At 44.9% G+C, this 20848-nt stretch overlaps 1 protein-coding gene across 4 annotated transcripts in view; it reads left to right on the forward strand.

Annotated features, from left to right (window-relative positions):
- The first annotated feature begins 1539 nt into the window (after positions 1–1539).
- Positions 1540–20848, forward strand: part of celsr3 (cadherin, EGF LAG seven-pass G-type receptor 3) — a 102504-nt gene continuing 83195 nt past the window's right edge. For all 4 annotated transcript variants that reach the window (XR_004614416.1, XM_034590563.1, XM_034590565.1 and 1 more), the window contains exon 1: positions 1540–7495. Coding sequence is in view for 3 of the 4 variants with exons in the window: in XM_034590563.1 (XP_034446454.1) it covers positions 1951–7495 (5545 nt within the window). In the remaining variant the exon portion in view is untranslated. The remainder of the gene's footprint in view (positions 7496–20848) is intronic.

Genomic DNA, 20848 nt, shown 5'->3' on the forward strand with positions numbered 1-20848 from the left:
GCTCCAAACACTGACCTTAAACTTAACCCTGCAGTTTAAGGTTGGTCCTATCATTTTAAGTTAGTCACAGAAAACCTTAATCAGCCCCTTTAAAGAAAATGAGAAATTAAATGATGTTCCCAGTCTGGAGGATTCCCCCTCCTTCTATCGCTGAGGACATTTGTTCCCCTGGAGCCATACAAATCATACACGCACAAAAACGCACACAATCAGCAGAGACCGAGGGGAAAGCACGAGCCCATGTGGAGGGGGGGGTGTATGCGCACATTCACGCGCACGGTCACGCGGCGGTCTGTGACTACCGCTCCTCAGCTCTCCGGGCGCTGATGCGCGGCGTCCCCGACTGACACGCCTTGTTGTGTATCTCCACCCATCAGCCACGGGAGGAAATCACTCTCAATTCCAGGCGTGTCATTAGAAAAACTGCACCACCCAGCCGGCATTATAAATTGGTATTGAATAGGAGAAAGAGATCGAGAGAGGATGTTGGAGGGAATTTGTAGCCTACTTTGCATAATGTAATTTTTTTTTGTTGCAACAAGTATCAGGAAATGGATCTTCCCATTTAGCCATGCGCAAATTAGTGTTAAATTGGGATGATTGCCGGATTGCGCGCATGTGCCTTACAGTGAAATGAATCACAGTAATCCTATAATAGATTTTAGTGGGATGCTATATGGCTACTACAGCAAATATATGAATCCCCATGGAACTATTAAGCCTATAGGCTATTTTATCCTGCCATAGAAAAAACATTTTTTACGATGAAGTATCTCTCTCTCTCTCTCTCTCTCTCTCTCTCTCTCTCTCTCTCTCTCTCTCTCTCTGTGTGTGTGTGAATTACTCATCGGTGATACTACGGGAGATGACGTCATTTACTTTTACCTCACACTGACTGGAACATGAACGCTGCAGCTTGACATCAGATGATATCACGATAACAAGTAAATCCATAGCCCTTAGTTATGCTGATGAGCTGGAGCGTATATAAAAGAAGAAATAAACAAATAGTTTGTCATAATAGATTGTGATATTTTGTCACAATTGACTCTGAGAAAAGTTTCCAGGAATTTTTTTGTTTTGTTGCATTTCTCCCATATCCCACTGCTGGATCATTTCATTTTCTTCCAAATGGTACATGTGTGGTGTCATTTCTAGGAATCAGCAGCAGTGCTGTTTGTGTGTATAACCCTCATGAGGGGTGACAAACCTGCGGGGCTGTTTGAAGTGATGGTTATTCAGATGATATGGTGATGACGCTGTGATTTTGTAAGATACAGGCTACCCCCCCCCCCCCCCCCCTTCTTCCAGGTCCTATTCCAGTTGTGGATATGGCTGCCGCCGCGGGTGCTGCGTAACAGCCCTGTGCACCGGAGCCACCCATAATGAGAGAGAGAGAGAGAGAGAGAGAGAGAGAGAGAGAGAGAGAGAGAGAGAGAGAGAGAGAGAGAGAGAGAGGAGATGGAAGCAATAGGGGGAGGGGTGAAAAAAGGAGAGAGGAGGAGAGTGTGATTGTGTGTGTGTGGATGGATAGTAGCCTGTACCACCGGGCTGTGCTGCGGAGCGCACACACATAACAGACACACACACTCGCTCTCTCTCTCTCTCACACACACACACACACACACTGAAGGATAGTGTGTGAGCCAGCCAGTCAGAGTGAGTGTGTGAGCCATGTTGGATGTGAATGAACGGGAGGAGAGATGCTGCTGCTGCCGCCCCGCTCCTAACGCTCAGACCTCCAGCTCCACGGACCACAGCGGGTAGATGCCAACTCTCCAGGCCGACGGAGAGACGGGGGAGCCTGGGGGAAGGTGTCGGGCGGTGCCGGCGGGAGAGAGAGAGAAGAGAGAAGTGACGGGAAAGAAGGGAAGGCGAGAAGGAAAAAGAGAATAGGCAGAGGTGGAAGAAGGAGAAAGGAGGAGAGAGACAGAGAAAGGAAGAGACTAAATGGCTGCACCGCTACCGGGCTTCACCCCGCTGCTGCTCTCGTCTCTGGCACTCCACCTGCTTCTTCTCGGCCCTTTGTTCGCCCTCACCCCGGGGACGGGGAACACAGGAGGGGCTTCCAACCCATGGACCCCCGGCCTGTCCTACCGAGACGCCGGTAAAGTCAGCCAGGAGCAACAGCGGTGCGAGGGAGCAAGGGGGACGCCGAGGGGCAGCTGGGATCTCCGCCCGCGCAGGTGCACCGTAGAGCGGACTGAGGGATGCTCTGGAGCGCAGCGCGCAGGAGAGACGCCGGCAGGATATCACCGGGATGATGGGGCGAGGAAGGAGAGACTGAAACGTGTCGGGACGGTTTGGGGGAGTGGAGACGGTCCACCGGCATCAGCACCACCACCACCGCCACCTCCTCCTCCCCACCCAGGTGGCTCAGATGGCGTCGGCTCAGGGGAGGGAGTGGAGAGAGGGAGGATGGGGAGGAAGGGCGTTGTTTCCCCTCTCGCTTCACCTGCTTCCACCTCGTCGCCGGTTCTGAGCGGCAAAAAACGGGCAGTACAAAGGACTAGAGCGTGTGCGCAACGGTGGCCGGCGTCGAGGCCACACCTCGCTAAGCGTGGCGCCGCAGGAGCCTTTGTGCGCGCCTCTGGCCTGCGCGGGGCACCCGGAAGTGGCGGGGGGAGATGGGGAGAGTGGTCGGAGAGGGCTCCTGAGGTGAGGAGGATCTTTGGTACATGCTGGTCCCCGACACGTGAGCATCACCACCGGTCCTCACTGCCCCTCTCTGCCGACAACCCCTCACCTGGCCCCCCATCAACCAGTTGCTCTTGTTGCATTCATGCTCTTTCTGGATACAGCTCGCCACATGCTGAGGCTTCAAACTACACCTTTACATGTAACCCCCGTTTCACCAAGGATTCAGACCGTAATCGGAGATCACATTTGGACCACGTGTGTCATTTTCCAGCTTGTGATTCCTCTCAGACCGGCTGCACACAGGAAATTGAGCCATATCCAGGTTACAGGAAGGGCAACAACAACAAGGCTGATGATGGGGGCTCAGCCAGCGTGGACAGCAGGGCCAGTAATTGTTCTCATTTGGGTAGGCACAATGTTATCGATCCCAGCAGCGACAGAGAGGGGGGGGATGATAGCTGTTTGACTGGGTGCATGAGGGATAAGGAGGTGAGAAGTGGGGGAGATGAGGAGGAGAAGAACAGGTGTAGAACAGTGATTAACCCCGGTTCCAGGGGACACCTAGAAGGTTGTGGGCCCCCTCTCCATGATGCAAAAGCTGGATATAAATATGCCACTATTAGGGATGAGGGGAGGGACGATAAGAAAGAGGGGATGGGTGGAGGGGGGATGAACCGAGGCAACAAACAGATTCATTTATCTAATTATCCCTGTAATGATTTGGCTTTTCCAATTTTTCCCCCAAACCTATGTAGGGCTGATAATGAGCCTCGGCATGGGAAATCAGCACCAGAAAGAGGGCAGGGCAGCCAAACCCAGGGAGAGAGCAGGGGCTTTCCCGGTGGTTGCAGCATTTGTTTGGACAGAATAGAAATGGGGGATGGATATTTAGCAGAGTTTATGGTCCCAGAGGGAGGCATAGCTCAAAGGAATCTCCCCATCCAATTTACCCCCAGCAGCATCACCGAGGCGAACAGCCAATATCCGGATATTGCATCAAAATACCCTGTCCCTGTTCCCAATACACCCACTCATGATTATACAGAAAGTGCAAAACTATCCCAACCGCTTCACCTGTCTGCTGAAACAGTGACAGCAACTTCTGAGACAGAGCTTGCCGGTGACTCAGGCTTTTTCTCGCCTGCTGAGTTTTCCATTAAATCTCCAAGTGCTGTGTCAGCCACGTCTCGCTCTGCAGCTGCAATCAAGCCACGTCTTCTCACGAAAGCAAATCTGACCACATGGCACAATGACTCTCAAAGTCAACCTCATCCCCTGCCTGCGGAGAACGTGATTTCAGCACATTGGACAGCTCCCTTAGACTCTGTGCGGGTGTTTCTCTGGAGCAAATTCAACAGCAACAACAACAACAACAACAACGAAGAGATAGAAAGAAACAATCTTGAATCCGAAATGGAAACCTTACAATGGGATGGTCAAGCACAGCAGCAGGACCCGTGGGAGAGGGTCCAAACAGGGTGCCCCGACAGCCTCTCAACCGACTGTTCATCCAAGGACCGTGCACATGTGCAATTAAAATCCGGTAAGCAAGTGCCATTAGAGCTTGGAAGTGTCAGACAGTCAGATAGGCAGCAGATGGGGGCCGAGGGGGAGAGGGACGGAGAGTGGGAGGGAGAGGGCTCAGAGGGGTCCGCTGCTGTTGCTGCTGCTACTGGGGGAGGAAAATTACAGGTGGGGGAGGGCGAGAGAGAGGCGCGGCTGATGGGAGGGAGAGATCCAGGGGGAGAGGAGGAGGAGGGTTGGGAGAGAGGAATAACAAAGGCAAGCCAGGCAGAGGAGAGAGAGGCAGAGGAAGGGAAGGGTCAGGGTAGGGGCAGTAGCACCACCGGCATCACACAGCCAGATAGGGAAAGAGAGAAGAAAGAGAGCCAGGCGGATGAAAGCCACGCAGGGGGAGAGGTGGAGAGGGAGGAAGAGGATGAAGGGAGGCACAGCTCAAGGGGAGAGAGGAGTCTGGAACGGCTGATAATAATAGCAGATGATGAAACCTCGCAGGGAGAGAGGCAGAGAAAGATGCTGATGCCGTGGCCTCGCTCTCGACGCGCAGCCAACAGACACCCCCATTTCTCCCTGTATAACTACCAAGTACAAGTGGCTGAGAACCAGCCACCCGGCACCTCAGTCATTGTCATGTCTGCCTTAGACCAAGATCCAGGAGATGCAGGCAGAGTGAGCTACACAATTGCCCCGCTGATGAACAGTCGCTCGTCTGACTATTTCCACATCCACCCAGACACAGGTCTCATCACCACCACTCAGATTCTTGACAGAGAACACATGGATCTGCATTACTTCCGGGTCACAGGGACTGATTATGGCTCCCCTCGCCTTTCTGGCACCACAATGGTGGCCATTACCGTTTCAGACCGGAATGACCATGCTCCTATATTTGAACAGACAGAGTACAGGGAGACAATCAGGGAGAATGTAGAGGAAGGCTATCCCATCTTACAGCTTCGAGCAACAGATTCAGACTCCCCATCCAATGCCAATATTCGTTACCGGTTTGTTGGTGACAAGGTTGTAATAGCACGATCGGCCTTTGAGATTGACCCACGCTCTGGCCTCATCACAACCCGTGGGGCAGTGGACCGGGAAACAAATGAGCACTACACTCTCCAGGTGGAGGCCAGCGACCAAGGGAAGGACCCGGGCCCACGCTCCGCCAACGTCAAAGTTTTCATCACCGTGCTGGATGAAAATGACAATGTGCCACAGTTCAGTGAAAAGCGCTATGTGGTGGCAGTGAAAGAGGATATGAGGCCTCACACTGAGATCCTCCGTGTGAGTGCTACAGACCGTGACAAGGACAGTAACGCTGCTGTTCACTATAATATCATCAGCGGTAACAGTCGTGGCCAGTTTTCCATTGACAGTGTCACCGGTGAGATCCAGGTGGTGGCACCACTAGACTACGAGTCTGAACGGGAGTATACCCTGCGTGTCCGTGCACAGGACAATGGCCGGCCACCTCTCTCAAACAACACTGGGATTGTGAGTGTACAGGTGACAGATGTCAATGACAACCCCCCAATCTTTGTTTCCACACCATTCCAGGCGTCTGTGCTCGAGAGCGCCCCAGTTGGTAGTTCTATCCTCCACATCCAGGCCATCGATACAGATTCTGCTGATAACGCCCGTCTGGAGTACAGGTTAACTGGCACCAGCTCTGACACACCATTCACGATCAACGCTGCAACAGGCTGGGTAACTGTCAGCTCCATCCTCGACCGAGAATCTGTAGAGCACTATTTCTTTGGCGTAGAGGCCAGGGATTATGGCATGCCACCTCTTTCTGCTACTGCAAGCGTTACAATCACAGTGATGGATGTTAACGACAACCGCCCTGAGTTCGTCCAGAAGGAGTACTATTCCCGTCTGAATGAGGATGCTGTGGTTGGTACCAGTGTAGGGATAGTCACAGCTGTGGACCGTGATGTCAACAGTGCAGTGACTTATCAGATAACAGGAGGAAACACCAGAAACCGCTTTGCCATCAGTACAGCGGGAGGGTCTGGACTTCTCACTTTAGCCCTCCCGCTGGACTACAAACAGGAGCGGCGTTATGTCCTGACAGTCACCGCCTCAGACCGCACGCTGCACGACACCTGTCAAGTGCACATCAACATCACAGATGCCAATACACATCGGCCTGTATTCCAGAGCGCCCACTACTCTGTTAGTGTGAATGAGGACCGGCCACCTGGAAGCACTGTGGTTGTGATCAGCGCCACGGATGATGATGTTGGTGAAAATGCTCGAATTACATACTTTCTTGAGGATAATATCCCGCAATTCCGCATTGACCCATCCACAGGGGCCATAACACTCCAGGCAGAGCTCGATTATGAGGACCAGATGACCTACACTTTGGCCATAACAGCTAAAGACAATGGCATACCACAGAAATCTGACACTACATACGTGGAGGTGAACGTCAATGATGTGAACGACAACTCACCTCAGTTCCTCAGCCCCCGGTATCAGGGAACAGTGAGCGAGGATGCCCCTCCTTTCACCAGTGTCCTCCAAATCTCAGCCACTGACCGCGACGCACACGCTAATGGACGTGTTCAGTACACCTTCCAAAACGGCGAGGACGGTGATGGAGATTTCACCATTGAACCCACTTCTGGGATCGTGCGATCTGTCAGGCGTTTGGACCGTGAGAGTGTGCCATTCTATGAACTCACCGCCTATGCTGTAGATCGCGGCATTCCACCTCAGCGGACGCCTGTCCACATCCAGGTAACAATTCTGGATGTGAACGACAATGCCCCTGTTTTCCCAGCTGATGACTTTGAAGTTCTAGTGAAGGAGAACAGTGCAGTGGGCTCTGTGGTGGCCCAGATCACAGCCACTGACCCGGACGAGGGCGCACACGCTCAGATCATGTACCAGATTGTGGAGGGTAACATCCCTGAAATCTTCCAGATGGACATCTTTTCTGGGGAGCTCACTTCACTCATTGATCTCGACTACGAGGCCCGCAATGAGTATGTCATCGTGGTCCAGGCCACCTCAGCACCTCTAGTCAGCAGGGCCACTGTACGGATCCGATTGTTGGACCAGAACGACAATGAGCCCACGCTACAGGACTTTCAAATCATTTTCAACAACTTCGTGTCCAACCGGTCCAACAGTTTCCCCAGCGGGGTGATTGGGAGGGTACCCGCCCACGACCCTGATGTGTCAGACAGGCTGTACTACACCATCGACAGGGGGAACGAGCTTCACCTGCTGCTCCTGAATCACACCAGTGGAGAGATCCGACTGAGCCGAAAACTGGATAACAACAGACCTCTGGTGGCACCCATGCTGATCACCGTCACGGGTAAGAGACCATGGAGGGGGAAAATGAGAGGGTGTGTGTGTGTGTGTGTGTGTGTGTAGTCAGTTTAGATTCACCTGTAGCTTTATTGACTGTAACAAATACTGTGAAGATAAGGACTCTGACTCTACAGGTTTGTTTGTGAGTGAGAAAGGAGAGTGATAAGGCTGGATGATATTTGGTTGAGTTGTGGGCTTTGCTTCTGCCTTTTCTTTTTTTGTCTCTTTCTCTTGACTTGTGTGCATGAATGAGTTTTAAAAACAATTTGAAACACATTCTGCAGATTGTGTGTGTGAGAGAAAGCCAATTTAATGAGGGGAGGGAGAAAGAGGAAGAAAATTAGATTTGTTACCTGTGTGTAGTAAATCTACTACCTGCACAGTCCTGTAAGGAGCTCATGGGAGTGTGAGCATGTGACTGTGAGAGTGACAGACCTGTTACTTACGTGAGATTCACTTGGAAGCATGTGAAAAAAAAAAGGGAGATTTATGTTATTGGTGACTTGGCGTCTTAAAGCACAGAAAAGGTGAGGAGTGTATGAAAAAAGGATGAGGAAAAGAAAAAGGGTAATGCTTAGTGTGTGAATGTGGATGTTTGTGTGAGAAGAATGACAGTAGAGAGGAGGGAGGAAATGTGTAAGGGGAAGAAACAGATTTAATACATGTTTCAGTTTGAAGGCACTGTGAGATAAGTCAGGGTAATTAGTAGTATTTTTCTCAATCAAATTATCATTCAGCATGATGCCAGTTCATGAGATATGCTGCTGTACCAGTACCAGTACCAGTCACATTAATTGATTGATAGATGATCTGAGTGAAGTGCAGGCCAAGTTGCCTAAAGTATTAAGGATTGTTCAAGAAATACATATTAAATTGAGAAACAAGGAGGGAAACAGTTCGTTCTGAGATATCTGCTGTCACGGGCTGTTAGATGTTTCATTCGATTATATCAGTACTTCTGTGGTGTATTTATTCTTAACAATAAGTAAAACGTATATTTTCTAACCCCATCAAAAGTGATTTAAAATCTAAACTAAGTCCTTACCGATGCAAACCTCAAATAATCTCAGTTACTTTTTGTACACAACAGGTAATATTCAATATCAATGCTACTAAACAGCAGTAACAAGAGAGATAAGCAACCATTATTACCTCTGCCAAGGAGGTAATGTTTTCATTACTGTTTGTCAGCAGGATTACACAAAAACCACTGAACTTGAAACTTGTTGAAAGGTTGTAGTATAAGCTAATGAACAACCTATTCACTTTTGGAGCGGATTTGATTCAGGGGATGGATTCAGGAATATCTTTTCCCTTTCTTTAACTTTGTGAAAGGCCGTTTTTCAAAATCTTAGATCACTTGTCAAGAAATAATGCAGAGATCTTTATGAAACAAATCAAGCGTGTGTGGGGTGATAATATCAATGAACAGGGGAAATTTGGTACGGTTCCAAATAGTGATCCAGTTGAATCTGATCTCAATACACGTATATGCAATATTATGATAAAGTGGCCATTCAGCCCTGGCAGATGTATGTGCTCTCCGAGTGCCCTTCTAGTTTGCAAATGTGATATATTTCCTAATGAAATGGGACAGTGTAAACTCATGGCACATTATGGAGAGGAACACAGTTTGATTTTCCAGGAAAAAATGTAATTTTACCCCGAAAATTCAAGTTTCACAGGATCCTTCATCTTATCTTAACTGGCAAGCTTCAACAGCATAATGACGAGCTGTTGTGCTGTTCATGTCATACACTGAGTAATTACTGAATAATTAATTAAAATAATTTCTTGGCTCAATGTTAAATTCATATTACAAGTTGTTTTGAGACTATGTCAACAACACAAGGAAATAGTCATATCTCTTTTTCCCCCATCCAATGAGTAGGCCTATGTTTATTTAAAAAACAGTACCTTGACATTTTGGAATGAATTCTATTCTAATTTATTTTTTTAGATGTATGTTGCTGCTTATTTATTTGCATTTCCAGGCTTCAGCTTTAGGATAAAGGCTTCTTAAAAGCTCCACAGACCTCTTTGCTGTCAATGATCAAAGCTTTAGAAGACAAATAAGGGAAAAGAAAAAAAAAAACGAGAGCAGCATTGTTGCTTTGAAGGCGTGGTTAGTGCGGCTTGTATTCTGTCAGGAAGCTGTAATGGATGAGAGCTGGCATGGGACTGTGTGTGACCTGCTACCCTATTTACACTGAGTGAGGGAGTGAGTGAAGGAGGGAGTAAGTGAGTGAGGGAGTCAGTGGGAGGGAGTGAGGGAGGGAGGGAACGAGCGAGCGAATGGAGTCGGTGAGGTACCCATCAAGCGAGTGAAGTCAGTTACCAAATAAGTAAATGAATAAGTTAGTGAGTAAGTGACAAAGACAATATTTACATAGACACCAGTATCAAGATGTTATCTGATTACACACACACACACACACACACACACACACACACACACACACACACACACACACACACACACACACACACACACACACACACACACACACACACAGGGGTGGAAACAATAAAATAATAAGAAATATAGAACCAAAATAGTAAGAACCAAACCAATTCCTTAGTAATTGATCAGAGCCATGAATCCTGTATCTTTATTCAGACAGACACAGGCTGATGTAATGTGTAATTATATTTATTTAATGATACATTAGAAAAGGATATGAAATTATATATAATGAAATAATATGATAAGAATTATTTACATTATTTACTTTTTTGCATTGAATAACATGCAGGTGGGGGGTGGGGGTGAAAGGTTTATTTTTGGGTGAAAGGTAAAGGGTAAGGGGGTGGGAAGGAAAGGGGTGAGCCTGGGAGTTGGACATTAGGAAGAGGGGCTTAAAAGCCAAAGTCCACAAGCCTGAACAATAGAAGCACATGAAATTCATAATTTAAACTCCAGTCCAACATCAACACAACCTGTGCAATTATTTCTACAGGGGAATCTACTTTATTCTAAAGACAGGTTTTGAGAAAAAGTTTTGAGAAAATCTGAGTTCATTAACTTAACAAACGCTATGACAATGTATTACTTGTTTTTGTTTCCTCTTTAAGACCTTTCCCAGAATAAAAACTGTGTGAGTGAGCGAGTGAATAAGAGAGTGAGTGAGTACGTGTGTGCATGTTTGTGTGAGTGTGTGAGTGCATACATTGAACTGTATGTATGTATCTTTGCGTGTGCCACTTTGTCACCTTTCTCACTCTTACTCTTAGCCTCTCTCTCTCTCTCACCCTTTCCTTCCCTCCTCTCTCTCTGTGTCTGTCTCTCTCCCTCGACCGCTCGCTCGTTCCCCCTCCTCTCTCTCTCCTCTGCTCCAGGATTTGACAGTTATGAGATTATAATGAAACAACAGTCAGCCAGAGTCAGGCTCGGAGCACTGCTGTCACTTTCATTGTGTGCTGTGTGTTATCTGGGACTACTCGTCCCTCCTCTAACCATCACTTTCTTCCTCTCCTTTATCCCACCCGTCTGTGGATGCTCGGATGGATGGCTGTATTAATATTTCTCTTTTATTCCTCGAATTTCTCTCTCTTCTTTTTCCTCATCCTGCTTTCCATTTCTTCTATATTCCCATCTGCCTTACTCTTTTTTTCCCCCTTCTCCTTCTTTCTCTTCACCTCATGCCGCTGTATATTATTTAGTCATATGATGTTTCCTCTTTCTTTTTCTCCTCCTTTTCCCTCCGTCCACACTCAGTAATCCATTCTTCTCTGCCTAAACTCTTTCCCTTCACATGGTACTTCCCTGTATTCCTCACATAACTCTCACGGGCTGTTTCTCTTCCATGGCCTGTTCCTTTCAACCCTGCTCCTCCTTCCTTCTTTCCCCTCTCCTGGTTTCTTCTCTCCTTATTTGTGTCTGTATGAATTCACGAGTGTGTTGTGTATTTGTGTGTGTTTCTGCAGACGTGCACACGTCTGACTTGTATGTGTGTGTTTGAACAATACTTCCTTGTAGCAGAAAGATTTTCTCTGTGCATGATTTGTGCTTGCACATAGTCTTGTGTCATGTGTGTTCATCAATGTGTGTGTGTGTTTGTGTGTGTGCACTCTCAGGTGGTTCAAAGCATTGCACTTGAGAGTGTATTCATGTCTGTTCAATGAATAATATCTATGCATGCCAGAGAGTGCTGGGACTCTGCTCTTCCTTATTGTCTGCCTCTCTTGCTTTCTTGCTTCCTCACTCTTTCACATTTTCTTCCCTTGCTTCCTCTCTTTGTCTCCCATTTCCCATCCTCTCTGCTACTCTCCATCTCTTCTTTCTCTCTGTTCTCTCTGTGGTACTTTTAGTTCCAGGCTATTGATTCTCAGGATAATACCCATATTTATGGAGCATAGAGTGTGTTGCCAGGAGTTAAAGCACACACACATAAACACACATGACGCTGGCTTTAGGGTCAGCTGGTTGAGTTAAGTCATGAAAAAAAAGTAATTTTAGTTTGGCACCCCCAACAACATCAGCTCAAGGTGCCCTTGAGCAAAGCAAAGCTGTTTGAGTGTCCGGCAGAAAAGATCGTGGTCGTAGAGGCAAACTCCAAGATGTGAATGTGTGAAGCATTTTGAATGGAAAATAAATTTTCCATAGTCTAGTTATGTCCATAACTAGACTTCCCTTAGTCGATGAAGGTTGAAATAACAACTCTGTGGTGTGAGTCGGTCTTTATGACATGTGGGAAATCATACAATAAAAATGAATGATGGCTGGATTCACGGTTGTGGTGTTGTTGAGGGATCATTGATGTTTTTACATCGGCAAAGGAGGTAATGTGATGTTTTATTTGCTATCTTGTCTTTTTTTCCAGGATTATGCAAAAATATAGTTTCTTGAAACTTGGTGAAAGGATGTGATAGGCCAGGAAAGAACCCATCCAATTTTGAGCAGAATAAATTAAGTGGGTGGATCCAGGAATTACTTTTCACACTTAAAAAAAAAACATTTTTTAAAGATTTATTTACATTTTGGCGAATTTGTCAAGAAATAATGCTGAGACCTTGACTAAAAAAATCAGGCATATGTAGAGGACTGATATCTATGAGTATGTGCAATTTGGTTGAGCTTGATCGAATTTAAGGGGACTGTTGGGCCTTGGCAGATTAATGCACTTTACCGTTTCTAGTAAGTAACATGTACCTATATATGTTACTAGGTCAACCTGTCAAATCACAGCACCAGGCTGTTATACCATATCTTATAATGCTCTCTAGTAACGTGAAGCTCTGCTCAGCTCCGTGGACCCTGAATCTACATAGAAAATACATCCACAAGTGAAGTCCAGAGCAGAGGGTGTGTTATGCGAACCCTGAGAGATGGAGACATTGTGGATCGCCACCAGCCTCAGGTCATCTACCGCCTATACGGGTCAAACACCATCTCCTCACCCTCCCTCACATTTAGTAGTTGCACACATCTCTCTGTTTCACAGTAGTAAGCTGGTGGATTTTTAAATACAGTTTTCAGGTTGGATTCTTATAGTTGTCTCTACTGTTTGAGGGGTTAGAGTGGATTTATCAGAACTTTTCACAAGCAAGGGTCTTCTATATGATTTAAAGGCTTGAATGGAAATTGATTGGATGTTGAGGAGAAATGAATGGACTTTGAGTGAAGCAGTTTTTTCTTTGTTTCTTTCTTCTCTTCCCTCTTCTTTTATTTTCTTATTTCTCTTTCTCCAGGGAAGGGAGAGGGTGGGTTGAAGAATCTGAGTCAAACGCAGCGTGACTAGAGGTGTGGTTTGGGCTTGGCCCTGCTCCTGAATCGAAGTTAACTAGTAAACTTCATTTGTTGAAAGAACAACATATTTGATAAAAGAGGCTAAACAGCTCAGAATAACTGGAGAGTTAGTGTTAATTCTGTGTTTATTGTGACGCAATGTCATCTGATACTTGGTATAAACAAGAATATTGATTAACCAAGCTTTAGAAAAACTTTAAAACAGGATTTAACAGGATTTTAACATTTATTATACTGGTGTATTTTTCCTATAAGGCATTATGGGAAACTAGCAGTTTATTTCTTAGTTGTACGTATTTGCATTTAATCCTGACTGTGACCTCCTTATTTCCTCTAAGATATTTAAATTAACAGAAATAAACACAGTTCACACAAATAAAAGGGTTAAAGATGGAAATAAAGCCAGATAAATGTACATACGGCTTTACTCTATGTATGTCATGGCTAATTGCCACAGGTCAGTGCACCATGAATTAAACTCACTGATGTTAAACCGTACCAGCGAATGTACACGGGCGAGTACACTGATGCTTCCTTCATGTGTGAGGCGGCTAAAGCTTTTAGATGTGGGTCAGCTGAGAAAGGTCAAAACCCAAGAGAGTAAAATGTTATGAATTATGCATTTTTTAAATCATCATTATAATATAACTCATAATACATTTACATTACAAGTAAAAAGTACTAGGGTTGGGCAATAAAACAATAACAATAATTATCTTAATATAATTTTTATTAATAAGAAATATGTCAAAAGATCAATATATATTGATATAATGTTTATGTATTGTGCAAGCACAGTGAGGTATGATGTATGTAATTGTTGTACCTCAGATTTGTAAAACGTTTAGCTGTTTATTAAGTGTTCCATATCGCACAACCCTGACAAGTACAAGACAAGATGTAAAATGAGGCAACAGCCTATATTACTCAGTTGTTTTACATATACACATATATGACATATATGTATACACAGACCATACACACACACAAACCCACAACACTTGTTACAGCTCACTTAGCAGCCATGATGACTTATATACTGTCCACTTTACTGACCAACCACAATGTAGCAGCTTCACTATAAGAAACTTTCACCAGCCCTCTAGAATCCATTAGTCCACATCTTAAACCTGTCTGGGACCACAATGCATCAGCCACCTGTCACAAGCTAAATGGTTCAGGCGGAGCAGAGAGGGCTGTGGAGTTTGACACATCCCCTCTTTCAAATCTGCTTATTTCTTAAACATAAAATAAGTTGGTTGGTTGTGGTTGTTGGCTAGTTGTGTTGTGGGCAGCAGTGCCCCTTGCTGCTTTGTATGAGATTGTAAAGAGTGTGGCCAGTGTTTCTGTCAAAGATCCAGTATCTGTTTAAATCTGTGTGTAAGAACATGAATCTGATGTTATGCAGTGGGTTGTAGCTCAGTGAAGACCAGAGATATGAGGCTGAGGAGCCACATTTGTCCGACAATACAGCGCCATGACACGTTTGAGTACTTACTCCAAGAAAAAGCTTGTGTTAAAGGCAAAGTGAACCTCAAAGCTTAAGTAGATGGATTCTGTTATGTTATGCAAATGGATAAAGTGAGAGAGGCAGTTACAGTGAGGAATCAGAGTGACAGTTAAACTCAGTGATAAGGATTTGTTAGATCCTCACTCGAGTGTCATTGACTGTAAATGCCAAGCTGCAGTCGAGCAGTCGTCGTCATCGGGGAGCGGCGGTTTGAGTGAGAGGACGGCTGCCGGCACACAGTGATAAATTAGGCAGCATGGGGGAATTCTGTGGCAGTGAGAACCCAGGCATGGTGGGCCATCCACCATTGGATATTTTGACAGAAGTTTTCAGGGACTTGAGAGCATAACAAATTTGTGTTGCCTGCTGAGAGATTTGCAGCAGAAATGTTCATGTTCCCCACTGAGAGGAACCTCTGGACCTGAATTCTTTCTCACACCTCCTCTCTTTGTCGCCTACAGTCGTACTCAGCAGGCTAACATGAAGAATGTGAACACTTAAAACCTTCAAATATTACTACCGACAAATAAGGACAATTACCAAACATATGAGCTGCATAAAGCTTCTGTGATGGTGAATTTAAGCTCCTACCTCAGAATATTTGAGATTTCTTCCACTGACATTGACAGTCCAGGCTTTAGGCTCACATACAACCTCAGTTTTTTTTCTTTACTGGCTGTCAAAGTTTCACTTATGACTCTTTGACTCGCCAGGAAGCACCAGAGCACAAAGTTCTCCACGCTGTTCCTCCGTAGCCTGACGACGTATCACTCAGTTGTATTATGCAGGCAGAGTCTGGTTTTAACTCTGATGGCGTATTCAGCCTGCATAATGGATTACAAGAAAAAAAATGTTCAAACTCTCTACCGCAGAAAGTTTCACCACAAACTACCTTTAAACTTAGGAGGAATCATAATATAATGAATGTTTGTGCTAAATGTCACACACCGGAGAAACGCTGTGCATCTTCTTTTTTTGCTTCGCCCCAGCAGAGTGCAGGATGCTTGTCACTTTGTCTGTTTCTTTAATTAGGAAGGCTGACATTCATCCATTATATTCACATGGCTGGATGAGTTTTCTGGAAGAAAAGAGGGCAACAGCAACACCAAGACAACTGCACCAAATGAGGAGGAAAAAACGCCTCTGGGAATCCAGCTAATGACACCAGGACACACCGTTCACCTTTTACTAAAAATAAAGTTTTGATTCTTTATTTCATCGTTACTGACAAAACGGGATAATAAGTCAAAAACTTCCCCTGCAGGCACATTTTATTTTTAGTATGCCATTAGGTTTACAGTCATTAGAGGAAAGAAACGAGAGGCAAAATGTATGAGAAACTAAAGTGCATCACAGACTTGAAGACATACAGCGAAAGTATATGACCTAAGAGCCAAGTCTCTTCACCTCTCAGACAGCAAAGAGCCAAGTGGTGGATGGTAAATGGAAATACGAGTACTTCAATAATAACATTTTAACGATTTGTTTGCTCTGGACTGAAGAAAGTCCAGAGGAAGTTACAGGAGGCAGTGGAAATATGGAAATATCATTCACAGTCTGGAACTTCTACTCTATGTTTAGCGATGTAGCATCAATAAATAATTTCCACATTAGCGTCACAGCATTACCATGATTATTGTAAACAAACAAAATCAGGACAGTATTTCTTCCTTTGCGCTGCATTTGAACCGTGAGACTTCAGGCTGGTGTTGATTAGTCGGTTTAATTTTGTCAGAAGTTTGTGTTCAAGGCTGTACATCTGGAAGGATGTGGCTTTTTAGGTACAACATGGGTTTAATACCTCTGCCAAGGAGGTTATGTTTTCATCTGTTTGTTTGTTCACAGGATTATGCAAATATTACAGTGCAGACCCATTCAATTTTTTTGTGCAGCCAGATGATAGGTGTCTAGGGAACTGATTTCTATAAGTGTGTGTGATCTGGTGCAGCTTGATTGAATTAAAGGGGACGGGGATAAGGTCTGACTGTTGGTTGGTACCTTTATGATCAGGTTTCTTTTCTTTCCAATTGGATCTGTTTTGAATTGGGGCCATTTGACCCTTATTTACCTTGAATGTGGCACGATGAGCAGATATCAACCTTAACTGAACAGTGGTATTACTGATGTTTTTCTACACATGTTCTTAGAGTCATTTTGCATTGGTGCGGAATTTGATCTCAATACTGTCACATGATTCAAATGATTCATTCTCCAATTTCTTATACAGCTTTACCATTCTGAGCATTTTCCCCTAAATTTTCATCTTTCATAACTGTGAATGTTAACCATTTAATTCTGGATTTTGTTCCGTATTTTTGCACGCTGTGTGTGTGTGTGTGTGTGTGTGTGTGTGTGTGTGTGTGTGTGTGTGTGTGTGTGTGACTGATTAGCATACACAAGTAAACATCACAGGAGTCCTTTTGGCTGCTCATATACCATCCGCACTGAGCAGACCATTACTGCTGCACCATTACCGCCCCACAGGAGCAATTGTTTGGAAAATTTAAATTTGGGATCTTTTCAGGCAACAGAACGTCCTCACAGCGATAGAGGTGATGAAAGCTGCTGCAGCCACACCCAGCCTCAGGTGCTAGAGCCGTACACAAGATAGAATACTCAACCCTGTCATGTTATGCCCCCCGAAATCCCAAATTATAAAACCAAAAAACAACAATGTCTCATAGCAGATAAGGTGAAAACATGTTTGCAGTGCCAATAGACAAAAATGAGCTTCTTTTTGCACGGAAAATAAACCCAAGTTTTCCACAGAAACTTATTGGTTGCACATTTAATAGACAAGCTGCAGCAGTAGTAGCAGTACAAACAGGAGACAGATGCAGGATGGAGGATGGTCACTGCAACAAACAGCTGCCAACTGATGCCATGATGTCAGAGAAGTCTGAGAGTGGATTGGTGTTACTCTGTGGATTTGCCCACAAGTACAATAGACATGAGGGTGTGTGTGAGTGTGATATGGACTCAGGGATTTTTGTGGCCAGTATTTGTGGAAGTTAAGTGTATCTGGTTTAATGTAAAGGATTAGTGCTTCTGTTGTAAAAGGATGGTTTAAAGCATTATGTTGGTGAGGCTGCCACTGTGTGTGTGTGTGTGTGTGTGTGTGTGTGTGTGTGTGTGTGTGTGTGTGTGTGTGTGTGTGTGTTTGTTGCCTTATTTGTCTTGTCTGTTCTACTTTGCACTGAGTAAAGCGAGTGCCCAGACCTCAGGGCAGAAAGGCTTTAAAAAACAAACAGAGCAGCAGAAATCAGCTGTCAAGCCAGTGCCCAACCTCTGTGTGTGTGTGTGTGTGTGTGTGTGTGTGTGTGTGTGTGTGTGTGTGTGTGTGTGTGTGTGTGTGTGTGTGTGTGTGTGTGCATGCATGTTTTGTAATGATGCGTACACAATTTTGTTAACGCTTCTCCATTTATTTGTCCTTACTTGTATGTAAGTTCCACTTGGGCAGTTCCTGTAGTTACTCTAGTGTTTCGGATCGTTTGTGTTTTTTCTGTTATCAATGCTAAATAGATACTGTTGAAATAGTAGAAACACTTTTTTCACTAAAAAACACAAAATGAGGGTCAAGGATAAGAATGGCCTTTTATAGCTGATAAATTGAAGTTGAAACTTAACATTTTAAATGTGAACCGTTTAAAGTATACTTACCTTAAATATACAAATATAAATATGTGCAAAACTCTTAACAAATGTACATAACAAAACCACACAATTGTGCTGCCGGAGCCATGTAGTGTGTGTGTTGCCATGCACCGGACTTGAGTGTAATGTTAACTAGACATGTTTGGTGATTTTGATGTTGCTTGTAAGCAGGGAAACTATGTCAGTACGTAGCTCAGGCACCACAATGAGGCGCTGGAATCTGTGTTGTGATTTGGTGCAGTAGGTGCTGGCCGTGGAGGAACCGGTGCCAATTTGGTACCCAACCCTATTACTCTCTCGCTGGAGCTTCCAGTCTTTATGTTCTTTTTTCCACTTCTTTATCAACTTGTTTGTATTTGAAAAAGGTCGTTGTTTGCTCAGCGGCTACTGTACTTGTTTTATTTTGCAACCAGAGGGCAACTTGTGCTGCTGAAAACACAAATCTCCTCACATGTGAACGTTCACATATTTTATAAGGGCTTTAGGAGGACACTGAATGTGGAGTGGAGGCAGGAAAGGGCCAGACAAAGGGATGTGACAGCACAGTGTGAAATGGGATTTAAACCCATGTGATTGTGCATGGACTGTGAACTAATGGGCTGAAGGCACCATGACAGAGGGTAGTGTAATTCAGAGCAGCAGCCTACGGCTTTTGTTCAGTGTAAATCCAATTTTACTGTTTTTGGTGTCTGCATGCTGGTTGTAATGTGTCTCCCCTTTTGAGCTTTAAAAAAAAAAACGTAATCCCAACTCCTTTTAGTCGCCAGCATGCATACAGTAAGACTCTTTAACCATGGCAGTGTGAATGGTATGTGTGAATGACTGAACTGTGTAGGGATTTGAACCACTGACTCCAGCTACGACCTTTACAAACTGACCAACAAATAGCCAGATTAAATGGACATCTGTGGAGAATACATGCACCGTGAATGGTAAGACTAGTGCAGTGCCTGCTCTAAACCTGGCTGTTTGGAATGGGCTGTTTGTTTGGAGGCAGCTTTTCTTTCTGAAACTGTAAAAGTGACCTGCAGTTATTGAGCCACAGCAAAGCAAAGACCGGCTTTGGTTTGTTGAAGTTGGACTCAGTACACAAAACCCAAACTGGAGAATCAGTTGTCGTCGCTGTTGTTGATCACTTTCGTTGTGATCAACACTGGCACTTACTCTGATGAGTCCCAGTGCTGGTCGTCTGTTTATTAAAGTTTATTATTGAACGTATCACGTGTCCATATCACACCAAATCCGACGCTGCACTTCCTTGGACCCTTAAAAACAGAAATGCGAAGTGGAAATGATCTACTTGGACATTCAGACATTCAGACGTTTCCTACAACAGTAACCGCGGGAGGAGTTTGAATCAATAATAATGCATTGTTCGAACAGCTTTTGCTTTTCCAGTAAGATGCTCCTCTGAGGCCATGAAGGTCTGACGAATAAACACAAATCTGTGATTCTTCTGAAACACGTTTTACAGATTACGTCATACATTGTGAGCCGCTCCTTTTTCCTTTCCCACTTCTGAAACAATATAATAGAAAATCAAGTGTTTATTTTTGTCAAGAGGTTTTGAGTGCACTTGATTTAGTCATTTTACAATGTGAACACTTAAATCACCTCTTTGTATCAGCAGCCATTTGTGCTGCTGATGTCCCACTTGGAGCTTCTCGGCTGTTATTATCCTAACTCTGAAACCATAAAAATTTAGTAATCTTAAAATTAAACCATGTTTGAACTCTGAGGGATTCTTGGACAAAATAATGAAGCCTGTTTGGCTGCAGTAGGGTTTTTTTAAACAAACATTTCCTTCACAAATCAGTGTCTTCAAACCTGTGACTTCCTTGCTTCCTTCCTTGAAGGAAATTGCCGGGGCCTCCTCCTTGTGACCTGTCCCCCTGCCCTGCATCGCAGCTTTTTAAAATGTTTCTGGGTCTGTTTTCAGCTCCAGCTGTGGGCTCCTATTATACACTACTTTGCAGACTATTTCCGTCCGGATTTCCAGGAAGCGAGCTCTGGATGCTCTGACATTCAAGAAGCTTTGAGTGTGCTATTAGTCAGGCTACCTGGCGGAGAGAGATAGCACTGAACTCCCTCAACCCTTTGAAATGCCTGGGACCGTGTACCCACAAAGAGTCTTAGAGCTGCACCGCTGATCGGAGGACAGCCTCTCTCATGGCATATTGATGTTCACGCATCCGTGGGACCGCGCTGATGATTCCAGATCAGTGTGGTTATTCTTGGAAGCTTTAGGCGTGCTAGCTCCGAGCTCCCCCCCCCCCCTTCTTTGAAGTGCGGACACACGAAGGGGAAAACGTTGGCGCGGCGCCCACAGGAGCTGTGGAAGTGTCTTTGAGTTGTTATTTACGAAACGCTTTGTTTTCCCGTGGTGCTAAAGACGCCAAAATAACCTTCCATTTGTGGGTTTTTGAGTTTGGAGGTTATTAATG

This window comes from Hippoglossus hippoglossus, chromosome 7 (assembly GCF_009819705.1).
Source record: "Hippoglossus hippoglossus isolate fHipHip1 chromosome 7, fHipHip1.pri, whole genome shotgun sequence".
Taxonomy (NCBI): domain Eukaryota; kingdom Metazoa; phylum Chordata; class Actinopteri; order Pleuronectiformes; family Pleuronectidae; genus Hippoglossus; species Hippoglossus hippoglossus.